Source organism: Micromys minutus, assembly GCF_963924665.1.
Source record: "Micromys minutus genome assembly, chromosome: 13".
Lineage (NCBI taxonomy): Eukaryota > Metazoa > Chordata > Mammalia > Rodentia > Muridae > Micromys > Micromys minutus.
In genome coordinates this window covers 26736453-26758046 of record NC_137982.1, presented here as the reverse complement: position 1 = coordinate 26758046, position 21594 = coordinate 26736453, and the positions used below count along the sequence as shown (strand labels likewise).

The 21594-nt window shown below is 43.3% G+C and overlaps 1 protein-coding gene across 22 annotated transcripts in view; it reads left to right on the top strand.

Annotated features, from left to right (window-relative positions):
• The window catches only part of NEB (nebulin), a 189221-nt gene that overhangs the window by 119313 nt on the left and 48314 nt on the right, over nucleotides 1-21594 (top strand). For all 22 annotated transcript variants that reach the window (XM_080927589.1, XM_080927588.1, XM_080927583.1 and 19 more), the window contains exons 94-122: nucleotides 371-475; nucleotides 1021-1119; nucleotides 1306-1407; nucleotides 1524-1631; nucleotides 2256-2567; nucleotides 3534-3638; nucleotides 3745-3849; nucleotides 4145-4249; nucleotides 4902-5009; nucleotides 5115-5228; nucleotides 5640-5837; nucleotides 6136-6240; nucleotides 6918-7022; nucleotides 7120-7224; nucleotides 7493-7600; nucleotides 9391-9504; nucleotides 10339-10536; nucleotides 10860-10964; nucleotides 11605-11709; nucleotides 13249-13356; nucleotides 14606-14710; nucleotides 16082-16189; nucleotides 16749-16853; nucleotides 16947-17051; nucleotides 17967-18065; nucleotides 18363-18473; nucleotides 19055-19159; nucleotides 19766-19870; nucleotides 20296-20400. In XM_080927589.1, the coding sequence (XP_080783715.1) occupies nucleotides 371-475; nucleotides 1021-1119; nucleotides 1306-1407; nucleotides 1524-1631; nucleotides 2256-2567; nucleotides 3534-3638; nucleotides 3745-3849; nucleotides 4145-4249; nucleotides 4902-5009; nucleotides 5115-5228; nucleotides 5640-5837; nucleotides 6136-6240; nucleotides 6918-7022; nucleotides 7120-7224; nucleotides 7493-7600; nucleotides 9391-9504; nucleotides 10339-10536; nucleotides 10860-10964; nucleotides 11605-11709; nucleotides 13249-13356; nucleotides 14606-14710; nucleotides 16082-16189; nucleotides 16749-16853; nucleotides 16947-17051; nucleotides 17967-18065; nucleotides 18363-18473; nucleotides 19055-19159; nucleotides 19766-19870; nucleotides 20296-20400 (3462 nt within the window). The remainder of the gene's footprint in view (nucleotides 1-370; nucleotides 476-1020; nucleotides 1120-1305; nucleotides 1408-1523; nucleotides 1632-2255; nucleotides 2568-3533; nucleotides 3639-3744; nucleotides 3850-4144; nucleotides 4250-4901; nucleotides 5010-5114; nucleotides 5229-5639; nucleotides 5838-6135; nucleotides 6241-6917; nucleotides 7023-7119; nucleotides 7225-7492; nucleotides 7601-9390; nucleotides 9505-10338; nucleotides 10537-10859; nucleotides 10965-11604; nucleotides 11710-13248; nucleotides 13357-14605; nucleotides 14711-16081; nucleotides 16190-16748; nucleotides 16854-16946; nucleotides 17052-17966; nucleotides 18066-18362; nucleotides 18474-19054; nucleotides 19160-19765; nucleotides 19871-20295; nucleotides 20401-21594) is intronic.

Here is a 21594-nt window from a genome sequence, read left to right as displayed (position 1 = left end):
AGAATCTAGGCCCTGATATGCTTTTTCCACTGACACAAATGCTCAGAGATCTTCAATTAAGTTGTCAAAATTTCAAACCAGGAAAAAAAATGTCTAGGCTTCCTATTACTCTTAAAAATTCTGAGCATGTGGCTCCAGACAGGCCACTTGGCAACTGTAACCTAGAGCTGGATTGAGGCCGTCTCGTATGAAGTAGAAAGAATGTCCTCTAGCTGCAACAACCGGGCCTTGCTACTTTTATTACATGTCCTGCCTGGATGCTTGGATATATCTTCTGTTGCTTCTACACTGTTTGCCCTGCGTTTCCTCCTCCGACGAGTAGGCTCCAGGAATTAGACTTACTAAACTGACTCCGGCCTTGTTTTCACAGGCTGTTTACAAGGCTGACTTGGAATGGTTACGTGGGATTGGGTGGATGCCAAATGATTCCGTCTCTGTCAATCATGCCAAACATGCTGCCGATATCTTCAGTGAGGTAACTCCGAGACTTTGCCCAGACATTCTGCACATTTCCTTAGAATATGAGCACAAGACAGGAGTCGAGAATACAGTCACCTTGGGTCACCATTTTAACTTTTTTTTATTGCTATAATTTAATCCAGACATTTTTTTCCAAAATGCACCATATCTACCAGACTTTGAGACCAGACCCCTCACAGCATTGAACATACCATGCATGGAATGGCACAAATGGGAATTTCCTCTTGTCAAAAATAGCAATTTCCTGGGAGATATTTGTCCACTGGAAAAATGGAATATTATTATTCAAGTAATGATGAGGCCTTGAGACATGGGAATCCTTCTCCTTGAGGCCCTGGATTCGAACCCCAATATTGAACAAATAATGTGTAGGCAACGTATAATAAGACAATCAGGTTGGTTGAAAACTATAAGGCTAAATTGCCGAGAAAACGTCATTCATCGGTGGTACTTTATGCCTCTAAAAGAGACCCTTAATTTAGCATCTCTCAGCTCATACATCCAGTGACTTTGGCTGACAGGTTTCTCTTTTCCTCGTAGAAAAAATACCGCACCAAAATAGAAACTCTCAACTTCACTCCTGTGGACGACAGAGTGGATTATGTGACAGCGAAGCAGAGCACTGAGATCCGAGATGATGTGAGTAGGAAGCTGTAAAATCGCACAGCAGTGCTGAGGCTGTGGCCAGCACTCGCCCCTGCAGAGACTGAGCTAATATTCTCATCACCAGAATTATCTATGCTGGTCACAGAGAGAGATTCCTTAGAGACAACAGAGAGATTTCTTACCGTCGAGTAATGCCCCCCTATGCCTCCCATTTTTTAGATTAAATATCGGAAGGATTGGAATGCCATCAAATCAAAGTATACCCTCACAGAAACCCCACTGCTGCACACTGCCCAGGAGGCTGCCCGGATCCTGGATCAGGTAAGGATTTTTGCAGATGCCTCATGCTTGGAGGTGATCTGTAGATTGACATACATGACCCCTCATCTTCCCCGTGACCCCACACTTAACCCCTAACATGGCTCTTTGTCTTTTAGTACCTCTACAAGGAGGGCTGGGAGAAACAGAAAGCCACAGGCTACATTCTGCCACCCGATGCTGTGCCGTTCGTTCACGCTCATCATTCCAGCGACGTTCAGAGTGAGGTAATTTAATCCCAATATGACTGCACCCTGCAGAAGCTGGACCTTGCCGGAAAGGGACACACAGTGTAAAATACACCTTGAGGATACTCCATCTCAGCTTGGTAGATGAGGCTGTGCTGGCTGAGGCTCGAAATAGTCTTTCCCTTTGGAGCATGGTTTTGTTGTTTGGTTGGTTTTGCTTTTCTCCTGTATCATCTGGCTGCTATAAAATCCACAGATTCCTAAATGAAGAACTAGCCATAATAAGAGGACAAGGATATGGGGGGTGGTGGGAGAGTTCTATTTAAAATGCTATTTCAGCCCAGTGCTACCACATAAACCCATAATCGCAGAACTTAGAAGGCAGAGTCCTGAGGATCAGGAGTTCAAAGCCACCTCCAACTACATATGAAGGCCACCCTCCTCTCGGTGAGCTGAGAAACTATCTCAAGCAACAGTACCCGCAAGAGTGAACTAGCTATTTCTTCATGTCTATTCATTTCAGTGGGTCTTTTTTTAATCTCGGACTAGAAGCGCCCAGCTACAATCTAGAGGCCAAAGCTGCTGCTGTTTCTCCTTCATCAACCGTGCTTTGTGCCGTGTGCTTATCAAAGCTCACGGGTTCTGGTTTCTACCTCTCCGCAGCTGAAATACAAAGCTGAACATGTTAAGCAGAGAGGTCACTACGTCGGTGTTCCCACAATGAGAGATGATCCCAAGCTGGTTTGGTTTGAGCACGCAGGCCAGATTCAGAATGACAGGCTCTACAAGGAGAGCTACCACAAGTCAAAGGCCAAAGTCAACATCCCTGCTGACATGGTGTCCGTTGTGGCTGCCAAGGAAGGGCAGAACCTCGTCAGTGATATCGATTACCGTCAATACCTACACCAGTGGACGTGCCACCCTGACCAAAATGATGTTATTCAAGCAAAAATTGCCTATGACCTTCAGAGTGACGTAAGCAACTGTCGTTTCTTGTTATCTAGACTACCCTGTACACTCCCTTGGACAGTTTGGAACATAAGCATTTAGTTTTATCCCTAAAAGGGGATGATGATGCTGGAGAGTGAGCTGAGGTTGAGCACTCATGATCGTAGACAAAGACTGAAGAGCCTCCTTCCTACTTCGCTTGAACACTTAAGGAAATGCTTACAAGGGATTCCGAAAGAGGGAGAGAGAGAGGGAGTGGGAGAGAGAGAGAGGGAGAGAGAGAGAGGGAAAGTGATATAAGATGCATGAACCTAGCATCCCTCAGGAAGAGCCTTAGCAAAGCTATGACATAGTACACAATATGACACAGGCCACCTCACATGGTGAACACACCTGAACACACGTCACAGTCCTATCTCAGAGGTGGAAGACTCAACGTAGGTCTTTTCATTACCAGATAGGACTGCTTCGCTGCTTGGTACAACATGACTGGTATCCAACTTAACTCCAACCATCCTCTCTTCATTTTTGTCTGGAGAGGGATGGTGAATCCAGGAGCTTGGGCAGGAGAGAAGGTGATGATGGGAAACAGGCAGGCTTGTCCAGATTAAAGGAGATGCTGTCCCATTCCCTAAACCTTCGTGACCATTTACATGTGCACTCAGTCCAGGTAGCTAACAGTAGCAAATGTGAGGTGCCCCGTCTACCTAAAACTGCAGCCTCTTTGGTAAACCTTTCCTATGCCAACAGCTCCTTAAGTCCAATAGCACTCCAGTGATATAGCTCTCACAGCATGTACCTTATACTGACTCCTTAAGGCACTGGGCTCAGGGCATTGTGCAGTCACAGGCTCAAGAAGGAATGGCAGGCAAAGCTATGGCTGAATGAAGGAGACAGCCGCCGCTAAAGAGAAACCCATCTAAATCTGAAAAGATCGCCTCGACTGCTCTTCTGTGTCACTTACAGCTCCTCTCATCTCTCCTCTCCCCTCAGAATGTCTACAAAGCTGACCTGGAATGGCTCCGAGGTATTGGCTGGATCCCTCTGGATTCTGTGGACCACGTGAGGGTCACAAAGAACCAGGAAATGGTGAATCAGGTATGCGGAGCCTGTCAGGTTCTAACCAAAAGCTTATTTTTCCTGCCACACAGGGGTGGGTGCCCTGTGGGGACAGAGTGATCTTAATTGTCTCTCTTCATTTCAGATAAAATACAAGAAAGACGCTCTTGACAACTATCCCAACTTTACAAGTGTGGTGGATCCTCCAGAGATTGTTTTAGCCAAGATTAACTCAGTCAATCAAAGTGATGTAAGTTCATATTGTGTTTGCTGAAATGCTTAGGCTAGGGAGCTAAGTGGATGATGATTAGAAACAGAGAGAGGGGCAAGTCGTAAGATAAATCTTTGGCAATGGTATATATACTGCACCCACTTTCAAATATCTGTATTCTTGATCAGAATATTCAGTTAGCTAAAATGGACAGAAATTCAACCAGCTGGTTAGTTTTTATATGTGTGTACATTATTATTTATGTTTTCGGTATGTCTTCAGAAATTTTAAATATATGTTTAGGCTAACCAAAATGTTTTCCCCCTCTTCCTAGGTGAAATATAAAGAAACATTTAATAAAGCCAAGGGCAAGTACATATTTTCTCCAGACACACCATATATCTCCCACTCCAAAGACATGGGAAAACTCTATAGTACTGTGAGTTATATTTTATATTTTAACTTGTTTCCTAATTAAGCTCTTGTTTGTATTCATATTCTTGACTGATGAACTTGTAAGGTGACCAGTTGTCTTCATTTCTTATACTGACACAAATAAATGTGTAACAGTATATGTGTGTGTGTGTGTGTGTGTGTGTGTGTGTATGTGTGTGTGTGTTGTCAGGGCTCTGGAGACAGCACAAAGGATGGAGCAGGTACCAAAAGAGGGGTGAGCTTTACATCCCTTCTTAATAAACATATATGCACAGTCCCAACCAACAAATGGAAGGTAATTACTTCCTAATTCCTAATTAACTTAGCTAATTCAAAAGAATGGGAGGTAGAGAGTGAGTGAAGAGAGAGAGAACATGTGGGTCAATACATAACAATGTTTGGTAAACTCTTCCTTGTATAAAAATTCTCATCATATTTTCAAAGAATAGAAGTATAGTCAACTCTGTTATAAGATGTCTCAGTTTGTAAATTGATTTAAATAACTACCCTTTTCTAGATTAGCCACTCTAATGACTACACATAAAGTTTTCATCTTTGCCTTGAACATAACCTTCCACCCCAACTTTAGTGTTTGTTTTAGTACTATCTGAATATAGTTGGAAGCAATTTTATTACCACATGTTTCTTTGCTCCAGATACTATACAAGGGAGCATGGGAGGGAACCAAGGCCTATGGCTACACCCTGGATGAGCGCTATATTCCTATTGTTGGAGCCAAGCATGCTGACCTGGTGAACAGTGAGGTCTGTTTGACACTTTTTCCTCTCTTAAGATTGGAGTCTTAATTGGGGGAATAAAAAGCTAGATAGAAAACTCTAGAAATTCTCAATGTTGAACCCATTTTTCAGCTTAAATACAAGGAAACCTATGAGAAGCAGAAAGGTCACTACCTGGCTGGAAAAGAAATCAGTGAGTTCCCTGGTGTGGTCCACTGCCTGGATTTCCAGCAGATGCGGAGTGCGGTAAGTGAGGCTTACTTCCCTGTAGCTGTGTACAACTTGAGTGTGCTCTTGTGTCTGCCCATTCATAGCCTTCCCTGTGACTCAAGATTAGCTGGGGAGAGAGTGGTATGAGGTGGGCTATCTTCCAGATTTCCTCACCTTCACCTGTGGACCCTTGAAGTCTGTGGACATTGTCTCGCTCCCCACCCCCTTTTTTGATCAAGCACACCCCAAGAGCTTTGAACTGGCAAAAGAAAGCAACTTCCCTATGTACGTAGCATGTTAGAGGGACAGGAAGAATAGTTTTTAATTGTTAGTGTTATCTTAAACATCATTCTATACACACTGCTCTGCATAGGAGACTAAAGAGATTGGTCAGAATAATTCAAGTGTTAATCTTATAATAATTTTTGTCTTTATAAACATCTTTAGTTGAACTACAGAAGAGACTATGAGGACACCAAAGCAAACGTGCATATTCCCAATGACATGATGAACCACGTGCTGGCAAAGAGGTGCCAGTACATCCTCAGTGACCTGGAGTACAAACACTACTTTCACCAGTGGACATCACTTCCTGAGGAGCCCAATGTTATCCGTGCCCGAAATGCCCAGGAGATCTTAAGTGATGTATGATGCCCTTTCTGTAGGTTTGGCTTAGCCTACTGACTTCTGTTCCTAGTTAACCTTCTGTGGTGCAACATCTCCTGTTCATAGGACCAAAGACTTTCCCCACTAAGTGGCATGAGTAGCCACTCCTCATGTCAGAGTCCCCTTTGAGCCACTGTTCCCCTCTGAGACATCATTCAGCCAGGAAGTAGACATCATTAGCCCGTTGAAGGCCAGGGAGCAGCAAGAAACTGTCAAACAGTGAGCAACTATAAAATTCTGAATGCCTGCCACCTTTCACACTTCTTCTTTGTTGCAGAATGTATATAAAGATGACTTGAACTGGCTGAAAGGCATTGGCTGCTATGTTTGGGATACACCCCAGATCCTCCATGCCAAGAAATCATATGACCTCCAGAGTCAGGTAGGCCAGTCTCCCTTTAAGGACCAACTATCTAGATGTCACTGTAGTCCTTGGTAGGTAGCATCTTTAAGCTGCTGTTGCTAAGCTTTGATTGAGTGATTGCTAAAAAGGTGTATGATCTAAGGCAAACAAATTGGTCCCAATCAAACCTCTTGTGGTGATCTGCTCTGGTAAGAGTCTGCCCTATGGTTGAAGGCAGTGCACATTTATAACAGGAAGTTAGAGGAGGGGGTTGGTGGATGGTGACCTCATAGGCATTGTCATCTTGGCCAGGTTAACGTGCAGAACATAGGAAGTAAAATGCATTTTAACAACAGGTACATATGTTCAGAGGAAAAAAAAATATCATTATCTGGGGCATGTCCCAGCATGTGGCTGAGCTGTGATTGGGCAGGTCTGATGACTATTGGCACAGCAAGCTGCTACTGGGAGAACTGGGAGGGGGTTTGGAGCAAGAAATGAAGACACCTCACAGAGATCCAGCCCTCTCTCTTGGCCAAGGAAAGCTGCTGCTTGTTTTGGCTGCCACACAAAGTTGTGGCAAGCTGCAGAAGGGTGGCAGCCTGCTTCTTTCACTAAAGCAGAAACCCAGATATAGAGAAACGAGTGGCGGGGTTGCTATAAACAGCCAACACTGCTTTTGTATCTCGTTGGGTGACTTTGGGTTTTCTTCACAGCTACAATACACTGCAGCAAGTAAAGAAAACCTGCAGAACTATAAGCTGGTCACAGACACACCAGTTTACGTGACTGCTCTTCAGAGTGGCATTAATGCCAGTGAGGTATGGTGTCCTCGTCCTGTCTTGCAGGGCAAGCCCTTTCTTGTCTTAGAGATCTCCCGCCAGCAAGGGTGCAGAAGTCATTCTCTTTTGTCCACAGGTGAAATACAAAGAAAATTACCATCAGATTAAGGACAAGTATACCACAGTGCTGGAGACAGCAGACTATGACAGAACCAAGAACCTGAAGAGCCTGTACAGCAGCGTGAGTTGTCTTTTCCTCACACTTAGGACCTGTCTTTTCCCCTTCAGAGAGAGTAAGCAAAGGGGATAAGACCTTTCCCGGAAGTTCTGTCAGTTCTCCCCTGGACCATAAAATTCCAAATTCACCTACACTATCCAATTAAACCTCAAATCGAGGAAATGCCCTGGGGGTTGGCAAAGCCCATCTGAGAAGGACAGAAAGACACAGAATGATGTGGGAGCTAACCAGAATTCAGTGCCTGTATTCACGAGATTTTTAACCCTTCTAGAACATATACAAAGAGGCCTGGGATAAGGTGAAAGCCACCAGCTATAACCTGCCAACCAGCACCTTGTCCCTGACACATGCCAAGAACCAGAAGCACCTGGCCAGCCGTGTAAGTCAGGGGCAAACATCAGAGCCTCCCCTCCTCCTCTGCTCTCCTCCGCTCCCCATACCAAGAATTCCCCATGCTGTTCAAAGGTTGTCCAGAAGCACCCCATCATTCTTGGGAGGGGGCATCTGGCAAGTACTTCCAATAGCTGGGCACCAAAGTCGGTGCTCACTGCCTCCACTCAGGGCCCTGCAGTCCCTGGAGAGTCACACATATCAGGCAGGAGGACACAGGTGTGATCTTTCAGGCGACCTATGGGCAGACAACATAGATGAATAGCCTCTGTTTCAGCCAGCAGTGAAGAGAGAAAGCAAACACCAATTGCCACACAGAATAGGGAGTTTCCAGCCAGGCCTGGAGGCTCACAACTACTACAAGTCCAGCACTTGGGAGGCTGCAGCAAGATTGTCGTGAGTTCAAGGCCAAGGTAGTATACACAGTGAGTTCCAGTCTAGCCTGCACTACAGAGTAAGGTCCTGTCTCAGGAAACAAAACCAAGAACAGAATATTTTGATAGAATTAGGTGAGATCTGGTACAAAACTAGTGTATTTGGTAACTTGTTATCAAACCATTACCAAATAAATGAACAGATGTGGCCAAGGAGTGCACCTCTTGTTTGGATTTTTTTAATAAACTTTACAGAGCTTAGTGGAGCCTTTTCTTTTTCTGCTGCAGAACCTTGGCAACATATTGTTGGAACAAGGAGTGGGGGTGGTATAGAAAAATTAAAGATCCTAACATTAGTTGGAAGTATTTTTTGTATTTATTTTTTTCATTTTTATTAGTTATTTTATTTATTTACATTCCAAATGTTATACCCTTCCCAGTTTCCCCTCCACACACCCCCTATCCCCTCTCTCCTCTCCTCCCCCACCTCTGAGGGTGCTCTCCCACCTACCAATTCACTCCTGCCTCAATGCCCTAGCATCCCCCTACCCTGGGGCAGTTGGAAATATTTTTAAGAAGAAAAAGAGTTCCTTTAAGTGTTAATTTCGCTGAAGGAGAGATGAGTGCAAAGAGACTGGAATGTTCTATTCTGGAAGATTCCAGTGAAGATTCTGTTTAGCCTCTAGTTAATGGAGTAGCTTTCCCTTTGCTATGAGTTCTGAGAGCTTTTGTGTTAGTCCTGTGCTCCAGGAGGATGGCTCTTGCCTTTACCTCATTCCTGGCTTGTGGAGTTGGTGAGTGTCCGTTGACAGGTGACACAGACTAAGAACTAAAGGCAGGCTGGACTACCTTGTTGGAATACCTGGAGAAATAAAATCCAAGAATTATCACACTCAACCACATGGCACTTATTATGATTAAGATTCCAAGCATAGTCTGAACCTTCCACTCAGGATGATAAGGACGATAAAGCCACCAAACGAAGAGATTACTGAACAATCATTTACTGTAAGCTGGGAGTGTGGCTCAGAAGTACACGCTTTTCCTAGCGTGCTCAAGGCCCTGGTTTTGATGCTCATCATTACGAACATTTTAACCAGTTAAGCATATTCCTAAAAACAGTAGCAGCAGTATTTGGAATGGGCACTTAAAAGAAACAATGCAATTTTATGCACTGTCCAGTATAAAAGCACTTTCACATATGGCCCGCTATCAGTCTCACAATGGCCCTTGCTGGCTCTAGTGTCTTTTCAAGGGTAAGGAAGTGATCACTGGGAAGTGGTCCAACCCACACCTCACCCTGCATCAGCTATATCCGACACCTTTTGTTGTTTTATGGTTTGTTTATTTTTTTAACAGTAAGTCTTACTCTTCAGGTTTTAGCTTTTCTACTTGTTCTCTGTAGGTCAAATACCGAGAAGAATATGAAAAGTTCAAGGCCCTTTACACCTTACCAAAAAGTGTTGACGACGATCCAAACACAGCACGGTGTCTCCGAGTGGGCAAACTTAACATCGATGTAAGTACTAGAGAGACTTTGCTTCCCACCGAGGCTGAGTCATGTAGCCTTGCGTTACCAGCGTACTTTCTATGAGACCGGGCATGTGCCACAGATTGTGCATCTATAACAGAACCTAAGTGTTACCTCAGCAGGGCGGTTGGAGAGATGAGATGGCTCAGAGGTTAGAATACTTACTGCTTTTAGAAAGGACCCAAGTTCAGTCCTCAGAACTCAGATCAAGCAATTCATAACTGCCTGGAACGCTGGGTACCGGCGCCAACATGCATGTGACACACACTCATACAGACACATACATAAACATAGAAATAGATCCTTTTCAAATATCCTGGTATTAATCTATACAAAATTTAAGAAAATTCCAGCCTGCACCCCCACCCCAGTTGCTTGCTATGTCTGGAGAAGACACACCTTCCATGCCAATGCAACGGCTTTCCCATAACTGGGTTGTAACTGGGTTGTAACTGGGTTGTAACTGGGTTGTAAGTGGGTTGTAAGTGGGTTGTAAGTGGGTTGTAACTGGGTTGTAAGTGGGTTGTAAGTGGGTTGTAAGTGGGTTGTAACTGGGTTGTAAGTGGGTTGTAAGTGGGTTGTAACTGGGTTGTAAGTGGGTTGTAAGTGGGTTGTAAGTGGGTTGTAACTGGGTTGTAAGTGGGTTGTAAGTGGGTTGTAACTGGGTTGTAAGTGGGTTGTAACTGGGTTGTAAGTGGGTTGTAAGTGGGTTGTAACTGGGTTGTAAGTGGGTTGTAAATGGGTTGTAACTGGGTTGTAAGTGGGTTGTAACTGGGTTGTAACTGGGTTATAAGTGGGTTGTAACTGGGTTGACTTTCACAGCGCCTGTACAGATCGGTGTATGAGAAGAACAAGATGAAAATCAACATCGTGCCCGACATGGTAGAGATGGTGACTGCCAAGGACTCTCAGAAGAAAGTCAGCGAGATCGACTACCGCCTGCACCTCCATGAATGGATTTGCCACCCTGACTTACAAGTCAACAGTCATGTCAGAAAAGTGACAGACCAGATTAGCGATGTAAGCCATTGCTTAGAAGGACCCCCATAGTTGTTCCAACATACTCACACCCCAACATTGTTGAGAAGCAGGCTCACCTGCATATCCACCTTGGCCTTTATCCCTCTTGTGTTCTGATTACCCATGAGTCTGAGGGGATTTTAGAGCTAACCCTGGAAGCAGGATTAGGCAGATCTTTGTGTGGCCTCTCAGCCTTGTTGCCAATAACCTTTGCTTTTTGATCCTTCCCCATGTCACCTGGGTCTAGGGTACACATATTCTTTAATATCCAAGGGATTGTAAGCTTTGTTTTCTGATCCTCTGCATCTACTGAAACCCCCTAGATTGTGTACAAGGATGACCTCACCTGGCTGAAGGGCATTGGTTGCTATGTCTGGGACACTCCTGAAATTCTCCATGCAAAACATGCTTATAATCTGCGCAACGATGTGAGTATCCTCATTTGATTTGTTGGTATAAACACACCTCTACAGTTTAGAGTCGAGGAGACAATGTTTAAGCTGAGAACAGTGCCGTGGCCCAGTTGTGAATTTAGTCTTGTTGAAGATGCCCGAGCTGGAGAAAGATGCTTAAAAGGGAGTAGTCATTTCTTAGCAACACATTTAGCATTTCTATCAAACAACCCGATGCAGCTGAACCTTGCTCCTCTGGAAAAGTGACTCCAGGATGTCCTCTCTCTTAAACTATTTTAGATATTTTTAAACTATTTTGAATATATTATACTATTTTGAATATATTAATGAGCACATAAATTTTATTCTGTGAAAAACTCACTCGTTAGGATAATCAATGAGATTTTATTTGTGAGATACAGGGGAATTTGCCACACAGTAATATGATAGTGAGGAGTTCAGCAAGAGCTTTCAGAGGTGGGCAGTGTTATACCAGCCATATAATTCTAAAGCCCTGTATGACTGTAAACCCTGGTAGTATGGGTTGTTATAAAATTCACATCCCTCATCTGCGTGTTACTGATGGGAGTGACCTGCAAGCCCTCTGTAAGGTCTTGCGCTATCTGGTACAGCAGATGTTCCAACATAGGCTTGCTTGCTTCCTTCTTCTTGGCAGATCAAATACAAAGCTCATGTGCAGAAGACAAGGAATGACTACAAGCTGGTGACTGACACACCGGTTTACGTTCAGGCAGTCAAGAGTGGGAAGCAGCTCAGTGATGTAAGTCCTCCCCGGGGAAGTGACTCTGGGTAGCAAGGAAGATGGGGGCACAGCTCAGCCAAAGACTGGGTGGCAGCCACTTGTCCTAACTGGGAGTACACTTGATACCGGAGAAAGTCCTTGAAACGCTTCCTTTCCCTAACATCTGAAGTTTGCTTTGTGTGTTAGAACGTCTAGCAGTGCTTTTTGCTGCTGGATTGGTATCTTAGTCAGGGTTTCTATTCCTGCACAAACATCATGACTAAGAAGCAAGTTGGGGAGGAAAGGATTTATTCAGCTCACACTTCCACGTGCTGTTCATCACCAGAGGAAGTCAGGACTGGAACTCAAGCAGGTCAGGAAGCAGGAGCTGATGCAGAGGCCATGGAGGGATGTTACTTACTGGCTTGCTTCCCCTGGCTTGCTCAGCCTGCTTTCTTATAAAACCCAGGTCTACCAGCCCAGAATGGCACCACCCTCAATGAGCTGGGCCCTCTCCCCTTGATCACTAGTTGAGAAAATGACTTACAGCTGGATGTCATGGAGGCATTTCCTCAACTGAGGCTCCTTTCTCTGTGATAACTCCAGCTTATGTCAAGTTGAGATAAAACCAGCCAGTACAACTGTGCATAGTGAGAGGCATTTATGTCTCCCTGTTGAGGCTGTCTGGTAATTAGAGCCAATGTTAGACTTAGAAGAAAGCAGGCTGTGGTGTTGATAATGTAGATTGGGAGTTGTCCCTCTGCCGCATAATACAAGCCTTGGAAAAGAGTATACGTTCTCTGAGGCCTGGTATCTTTATGTGTAACACAGGGAAACATGTGTGCTGAGTCCCTGTCATGCCTGTGAGCAGGCAGAGAGGAAAACCACCAAGCTGTCCTTTCTCGATTACATGCGCAGGCAGCAAGTAAAACATTACAGCCCACCAGTTATCTAATCTAATTAATCTAACCTAATCTAACCAGTTAAAGGATCAGTCCCACCTATTACCTTGAACTTCTGGAGGGGACACATCTGTCCCTATCTCTGACAGATGAGTGATGACCATACTTCTCAGGGTTACCTGCAGCCAGTTCTGATTCCACTAAATAAGACACATTCACATATCAGAGGTCTTTAGGTGCATTTGTTCCTTTTCTTCTGTTGTGACAGAAACAGCGGGAGGAACTGCTTAACTTGTCTTTTAGATTTAGAGAGCTCAGTCCGTGGTTTCTTGGCCCTGTGTGCTTGGGCAGATACCATAGTGGTAATTGCATATGGTGAAGACTAGGTCTCTTCTTCGTGATAGGAAGAAAGGAGAGAAAGGGGTGGGGAAGCAGGCCTGGGTCAAGAATCTGCCCCACTGACCAGTTTCCCCCAGCTAAGTCCCCACTTGCGGAATATTGCCACTGGCTAGGATCAAAGTAGCGATGGCAGTGGGGGAGGTCATCTTTATAACACTGAGCCAAGGGAAGACAGGCTGCTCCATTTTCATAGTCTCAAATATGGATTCCCACGTGCCTCATTCTAACAACGTGACTGCAGTCTGAATGAACTCACCTTACCTCTCTCTGCACCCAGGCTGTCTACCACTATGACTACGTGCACAGTGTCAGAGGCAAAGTAGCCCCAACTACAAAAACTGTGGATCTGGACCGGGCCCTCCATGCCTACAAGCTTCAGAGTGAGGTGAGTGTTGGGAAAGGGGCATATCAGCAGAAAGCCAGGCCATGGGATGAATAGAGGCAGGTTGGCTTATGTATCCTCACTGACTGGTCTTGTAAGACATATACATGCTGTTCTATTCTGTGAGTCTGGACAAAGAAACAAACAAAAACAAAAACAAACAGTAAAAACTAATAACTCACTATTCCACTCAGTGAGCTGGAAACAAGAACCAGTAAATCTTGCCTTCGTTCTCGACTAATGGGATCCTCCTAAGAAGTCAAATAAACAATAAATGGGCAAGCAGTTGACCAATATTTGACAGTCAGGAAGATGAGAGCTGATAGGCAATCACTGCTCATAAAAGCGTTAATAAAGGTAGAAACTGCCATTTGAGTTTGGAAGATGAAGAACAGGAGCCCTACCTCTCCCCTCCTTTTCTGTGGGACCTCAGGAAGCTACTTTACTGCTATTTTGTATTTTGAATATAATATGTCAATTGGTATTTTTCCACTTGAAACACTATTCTTAAGCTCATAGCTACCCTGAGAGCCAGAATATTTAAGACCACAAACAGACCTTCACCCTATTCTCCTTGTCCACCAATATATCCATCTGGACCACATTCTGTGATGTCATGATGTCTGGGGAATACAGGAGGACACTATCAGATGTGCCTCAGAATAATAACTGTCTTGGGGACCATTGGCTGCTTGAGTATCTCCTGAGAGTGTGGTTAATGGCAGCATGGCACCATCTTGGTTCACAGCTCAAGGGTCCATTGCAGGGAAGTCACAATGGCAGGAACTTGAAGCAGCTGATTATATTCTCTGTTCACAGTCCAGAAGCAGAGGCTTTGTACTTAGCTAGCATCTTCCCTTCTATACAATCTAGGAGCCAAACACAGACCGTGGTGTTCCTCTCCTTTAGGGTGTGCCTTCCCATTTCTGGAAACTCAATCAAGAATATCCCTCCTGGATATGTCCAGGGGCAAACCTAATGCAGTGCCTCATAGGTATGCCTCCTAGGAGGTCCTGTAAAGTTCCTACAGAGGTGATAGTACCAATCCCTCTAGTCTCTTGTCCCAAAATGGTGAAACAAGAAGAACCTGACTGAATTCATGATTCTTACAACTGAACTTCTTGAAATCAACTCAGAGAACATAAATATGTCAACAATCTGACCAAAAGTCAAGTGAACTACATGTGATGTGTTTAACTACATGTTATTTGGTGCTAGCCAGCGTTTTACTTGATCTTTTTCATCCTGGCAGAATTTGTACAAGAAAAGCCTGAGATTCCTGCCTACTGGGTACAGGCTTCCGGTTGATACTCCTCATTTCAACCACACCAAAGACACCCGCTACATGAGCAGCTATGTGAGTATTCCTCGTTCTGTCAAAGTCTGATATTTGAATGTGAAGAGATCAGCATTAGTTAGTAATCTCTTCTCATGCTCAAATTATACCCAGAAGGCTCAACGTGAAGGTGGGAAGGGCAGGGGCAGATGTTTCCTGGGGATGTGATAGTATTGGCTGCTTCTGTAGTTTGGGTGTGCCTGACTAGGATAGTGAATTAGAACAGGACCTCATGGACACCTTGGTTCAGCATTCAGTGCTGTCAGGATGCCTCTGTTTCAGCTTTAGACTAGAAGCATCACAAACACTTCCCACATCAGTTACTGGAAATGCAACTTCACATTTGCACTTTGTGCTGTGGATATAAATTTAGGAGAGAGACATCACTCTGTGTCCCTTTGAGGAGACTTCCTGCCAAGCTTCTGAGCCTGACACTTAACCTTGCCTTTTATCTCTGTGCTCAGTTCATGGGCACCCAAGGGGTATCTAGATTCCTACTGCTAGTAACTTGCATAGGTTGCCTCTGGCACTTCTCTTTCCTGGGTTTTTTCAGAGGCAGCACAGGACCTGAGACATGTACTCCAGGGGCAAGTCTTAGAAACATGTGGTAGTCTACAGACTATACCATGAGCCAGCCATTGTTTGGAGAGCAAGATTAAGCTCTTCCTTGTTGATGTTGATCTTCAGAGTCCTGAGAGTTGATCCTGCTGGCCAGATAGTGCCAACAGGGCCCAATAATTTATTTCCAAAGCAGACATTAACAAAGTTGAGAATCAAACCTGTTTTTTTTATAAATTACTCGATAAGTCATCCATCAATATTAAAAAATAACATCTTGGTCCCTTTTATATTTCCTAATTTTCAAGCTGCTTTGAGATTAAAGTGATAGGTTTTTTTTCTTGTGTTTTTGCATCATCTCCTACAGAAATATTTCACCTGATAAGGGGATTTAGTTTTACCTTTCCATACATGTCTTTATCATTCAGCTAATAACTTAATAATAATAATAATAATAATAATAAGGCTTAAGGCCATATTAAAATCATGTCATTGGGGCCAGTGAGATAGCTTGGAGAGCAAAAGCATATGCCATCTGAGCTGGTACCAGATCTGACTCCCAGAGCCCATGGAAAGAGGAAACAGATCCCAGAAATTGGCCTCCTGGCCTCTACATGCATGCCATACACATGTCCTTCACCCACAGGTATACATCATGCACATACACACAACAATCATAAAGAAATAACATCTAATTTATGTCGATGACTAGTTCTTACAGTTGATGTTTAGAGAATAAATTTCAAATGGAGGCACATCTCCTTTCTAATTGAGAGATGCAGTACATTTCTTTATTTACCCGTCACTGATTTACAACTGGCTTTGCTTTCTCAGTTTAAATACAAAGAAGCCTATGAGCACATCAAGGCAAATGGGTACACACTTGGACCCAAGGATGTCCCGTTTGTCCATGTCCGGAGAGTCAACAACGTTACTAGCGAGGTACCGTGAACGCTCATTCTCTGGGGGAAACACTGGATTTTAAAATCATGGATTTGTTTGAAAAACATTAAGAATTCTTGTGTTTCATCTGTAAGCTTGCAGACTGGACAACAGGATGAGGACCGTATTTTGGTTTTGGTGCCCCTCTTAGTGTGTGGGTTTGTTTGTTTTCTTTTTTTCTATTTGTTAAATCATCATAGAGACTTGGTTTCATAAACTGTGCTGAGCTTTTAATTTTTCTAAAGAAATAATTTACTTTGGGTAATTGTGTTAAATATTTCATTTGTATTTGTGTCTGGCTCAGCACCCTGGTTTTCATCAATTCCATTTGTATGTCTGCCCTACTAAACAACCATCTCATGGAATGTCGACTACTTTGTACTCAAAATTCTTCACCTCAATGAAAGAAGCAATTTGGCTCATTCTAACCTTAAATCATTTTGTAGTCCCAGAGTTTCCTCTCTTGGTCCTTTGTGTAAGGTATTTAATTGTTTGTTAGTTGATACATGCCCTTATAATACTGTCCCAAACATTTAGAATGGTTTCTCCTTCACTGCAGAGACTATATCGAGAACTGTATCACAAACTAAAAGACAAGATACATACAACTCCAGACACACCTGAAATCCGCCAAGTCAAGAAAACACAAGAAGCTGTCAGTGAGGTAAGAGTATGGGGAGCAGACAGGTTGTCTGTCCAGGGAGAAATGCTGGCCATCTGCTCTCTAATGTGATTGTGTTCTTCTCCCCCACTTTAGTTGATCTACAAATCAGACTTCTTCAAGATGCAGGGCCACATGATCTCACTGCCATACACACCCCAAGTGTTGCACTGTCGCTACGTGGGAGACATCACCAGTGATGTAAGCATCTTGTAGACTCTTTCTAAAGGAGTCCTACTGAGAAGTAGCATCACTTTCAGCATTTAAGATACTCGGTGTGGACTTTGAAAACCTTTTCCATGGCATATTCCTTCACTGAATGTAAAATTTGGAGGTGAAATTCTGAGGGGAAATCCCACAGTTTTCTGGCTACAGGAGAAGCCATGAAAAAAACCAGTGGAGAAACAGGGATGGCCACCATGCCTGCTTTTGTTCAGTGACTGCCATTCTACATCAACATAAGATCTTCACCAACTCGTACTATTCTTATGGCCTGTGTGCCTGGTTATATTAGGTTCCTTTTCCTCATGATCCTGTTGATACTCCCTCTTCGCATCTTCCTACTGCCAAAAAGAAAAAGAAGCTTCTTGTATGTCTCCTTTTCCTGGTGGACCTACCCATTGAATCTGCAATTTTTTCCCTAGACAGGATAACACAATATCACTATTTTCCCCTTGTGTCATGGTTAGAGATTAAACTTACAGTTTGGATGCAAGCAGAGTAAGAGAATATGGTACACATGCTAAATCAAGCTAAAAACTCCAGTGCCACCCCCATCTGTAGAGGAAACCTTCCATATGGATGAATCAAACCATGACTCTACTATATACTCTTGATAGAGTTTAAATTGTAAATAAGGCATACAATATTAAGCTTGATGACTAATAATACAGTAAAATGATCATAACAATATTCTAAAATAAAAGCTATATAAAATGCACAAACTGATTTTTTTCTGGAATTTTCCATTTTATAGGTTTTTTTCTATAACAATTGACAATGGAAAACTGAAACCACAGAAAGCAAAACTGTGCACCAATAAAGAAGTGTGGCTGTCTGTGTCTTTTTGTCTCATATTTATACTGGTTCATAACCAGCTGTCTGTTTGTCCCTCAGATTAAATACAAAGAGGACCTGCAGATCTTGAAGGGACTCGGCTGCTTTCTGTATGATACTCCTGACATGGTCCGCTCCCGGCACCTGCGGAAACTCTGGGTGAGGACATATATTCACAGTACACAGTTTGTGCCGTAAAACTATCATACACCCCATTGCTAGCTTACTTAAGATCTGTGCTAAGTAATAAACTTAACTGACTTATGGTTGCTCTTATTCTTGTTTGATACTGTTTTGTTCCCCCCAAGAAGGGAGAAATGGGAAGAAATGGTTGAGACCCTTAGCATCCCAGGACACAGAGCCTTCTCAGTTTGCATATGACAGCCATTTGAAAGATAGGACATGTGGCCCCTTAAATGACTAACCAACTTGCATTTCTGGCTTTCTTCTTCTAAGTCGAATTACCTGTACACGGATAAAGCCAGGAAGATGAGAGACAAATACAAAGTGGTGCTTGACACCCCGGAATACAGAAAAGTGCAGGAACTGAAGACACATCTAAGTGAGGTAAGGATTCATCACCTGCCACCACACAAGAGCTCAGCAGACCAGATGGACTGAGCTACTCAAGAGTCTCAGTTCCTGTCTATGATGATCAGTACTCACTGACGACTGGGGAAAGATGTCACTTCTGTGCTTTGGCTGCAGAGCGTCCCAATGTCAAATCAGTTGACCTCACGTTGACTCTATTTTTCTCCTCTTGTGAAAAGGACATTAATAGTTGTTCTTCTATAACTAGGGTAAATAAGAGGCTTGACATGATCTTCTAGCTTAGAAAGTCTTTGTCTTAAACAATTGTCAACAAACTAACATTAGCTCAAGTTTTTCTGTCTTGAGTATGCATCCAAGAATACAGCCACAGATTGACTATTGGGTGGCTTGAATTGTCTGCTGTGTTGAGGCAATGGTGGGGATGGAGAGGAGGTTCAGGAAACTAATATCCATGAACTATCGATTTAGAAGGAAGAAATTAACCAATTGCAGCAGGGGTTGCCTGCCTTACCTGCAAATAAGCAGTCAGGGCATCTACAGAACATTAGCCATGCCAGCAAAGAGGATGTTTCAGAGGTTTCTTGTTCTGCCTGTAGCTGGTGTACAGAGCCTCGGGCAAGAAGCAGAAGTCCATTTTCACTTCAGTTCCTGATACCCCTGACCTTCTAAGAGCCAAGCGAGGACAAAAGCTTCAGAGTCAGGTAATGACTATGATTAATGAAAATTGATTAGTCTTCCTTGAGATGGTAATGTCTACTTGACCTTCCTGGGCTGGTAGCTGAAAGAGTAGGTTGTCCTTGGTGTAACCTCTATCCACTAATATTGCAATTTTCTTTGGAACTACCATAACTATGCTTGGGTTTTCATGAGCAAAGGGTACCATGTCATTTTTGCTAAAGGCTGTCTGATTTTGTCCTCAGATGAGTGGTCATGAGCTCTAAGTGGTGAAAATGGTTCTTTGATCACTTCAACAATGAGTCTGTTATCCACAGACAAATGAAACTCTGTGTCACAGATGCAGACAAAGTTAGGGGAAGAGGAGCTGAAGGATCTTTCAGAATCTGCTGTCTTCTGTTGGCATTCTTTATCACATGGATTTACACTGGATCAAGTCCAGGAGATGGATTGTTAGACAGCTGGTTTGTGGATATGTTTTCAAATGTCACTTCCAGAGAAACAAATTTATAAACACGTGCACCAACAACCACCTTAGGCAACCAAACACACACACATAGATAAAGACTCTAAGTGAAGAGGACGGACTGAAGCTTCATCTCTAACTCTTCCCTTGCTCTCTTATTACTCAGTATCTCTATGTTGAGCTTGCCACTAAAGAGAGACCCCATCACCATGCTGGAAATCAGACCACAGCCTTGCAACATGCTAAAGATGTGAAGGACATGGTCAGCGAGGTAAGATGAGAAGTTCATACCATCACATCCATTGGCTAAGAAATACTTCCAAGCCTTTACCTGCTACTTCAGTGGGACTTTACCACTACAAAGTATGCTCATCATCACCCAGACACAGAAACTGTGCTCTAAGCATGAGATGCTTTGTGCCTTTCCCTCAGATTTGTGACTTGGGTATAAATTGGAAAGGGTTAAAACACGAACTTGGGCTAGTGCCATGGCTCTACACGTAAAGCACTTGCAGGAGAAGCATGACAGCCTGGAGTTCAAGCCCCAGAACCCACATAAAATCAGAGAGAGAGCCAACCCACATAGATATTCTCAGACCCCATGCATATGTCGCATGCATGTATACACACACAAACACGCCACGGTAGTTATCACAAAATTTAAACTTGTCTTTCTCTTCTCTTTTTATATCTTAGAAAAAGTACAAGATTCAGTATGAAAAGATGAAGGATAAGTATACACCAGTTGCAGACACGCCAATCCTCATTAGAGCCAAGAGAGCTTACTGGAATGCCAGCGATGTGAGTGTCCCTTCCTTCCTTCTGCTGTGACCGGGAGAGCTGTTACATCACAGAAAATTCATTGCACACAACATGGATCAGGAGAGAACATACGCACACACACACACACACACACACACACACACACACACACACATAGCATCACTCCAGTCAAGTAGCTAAGAATAATGTTGAGATGCTACAAGCTATTAGTTACCTCCCAGGGCAACAGCGTGACCCTTCCTTATACTTCTCAGGCAGCATCCTAGAGATACTTGATAACTAATTAATTTAGACATAAAATCATGGGTGCAAAAAAAAATCGATTCAATTAAAGATGCCTGCTCTTCAGGTCCATATAATTTGTTTAATTTTTTTATATATGAAATAGGATGATAAACGTGGTAATGAAGTAAGATTATGCAAAAAAATGTGAATAATGTGTCTATTACACTACTGAGCTTGTTGGTGCTTAGAAAATGTTCTTTGGTCTCTTAGTTGCTGACTGTAGTGTGTGTGGGGGCCAGGACACATGAACACTGTAGCCAGAGTCAGAGGGGGACTTCTTTGTCCACATTACCTGATGAGGGAAAAGGCTACTGATAGAGTTTATCTGTTTCAGAAGATAGGAATTATTAGTCTGCTTGAGGGAGGGTTTTCTGGCTTTGTGCCTCAGAACTCAAGTACAGATTTGCTGTATTTATTGCCACAACTCTTAGTGGATTGGACAACTGGACTTACACAGAGATGACAGCCCTAGCCAACACTATATATCTACAGTATAGCTCCAGATTTCATGGTGGCATAAGGGAATTACTAGGAAGGCAAGAATTCTAGTTAGTGCTTAAAATGCAAGCTGAGAAAGCCACAGATTTGCTTCAAAAATCTACCGTTCAGCACAGTTTAAGTCTTTGTGTGACATCGCTGTGACATCACCTCTTTTATCATTCAATGATCAATACTAACTTGTATCAATCTTAAATTTTTTGCACTGGGGTGGCCATTCACTGAAATTGGTTCCAGGGTTCAGATGCACCCTAGAGCTTCCCCTGTGGAAATTTCTAAATCCTTAATTCCAATTAGAGCACCAATTCCAAACCCTTAATCTTTAAAATCATCCCAGTGCAAGAAGGATGTTAGATTTAATGTATCAACCGTGGCTGGCCCCACAAGTAATTTTCAAGCATCACCCATGTAAAGAATGAAGTATTTCAG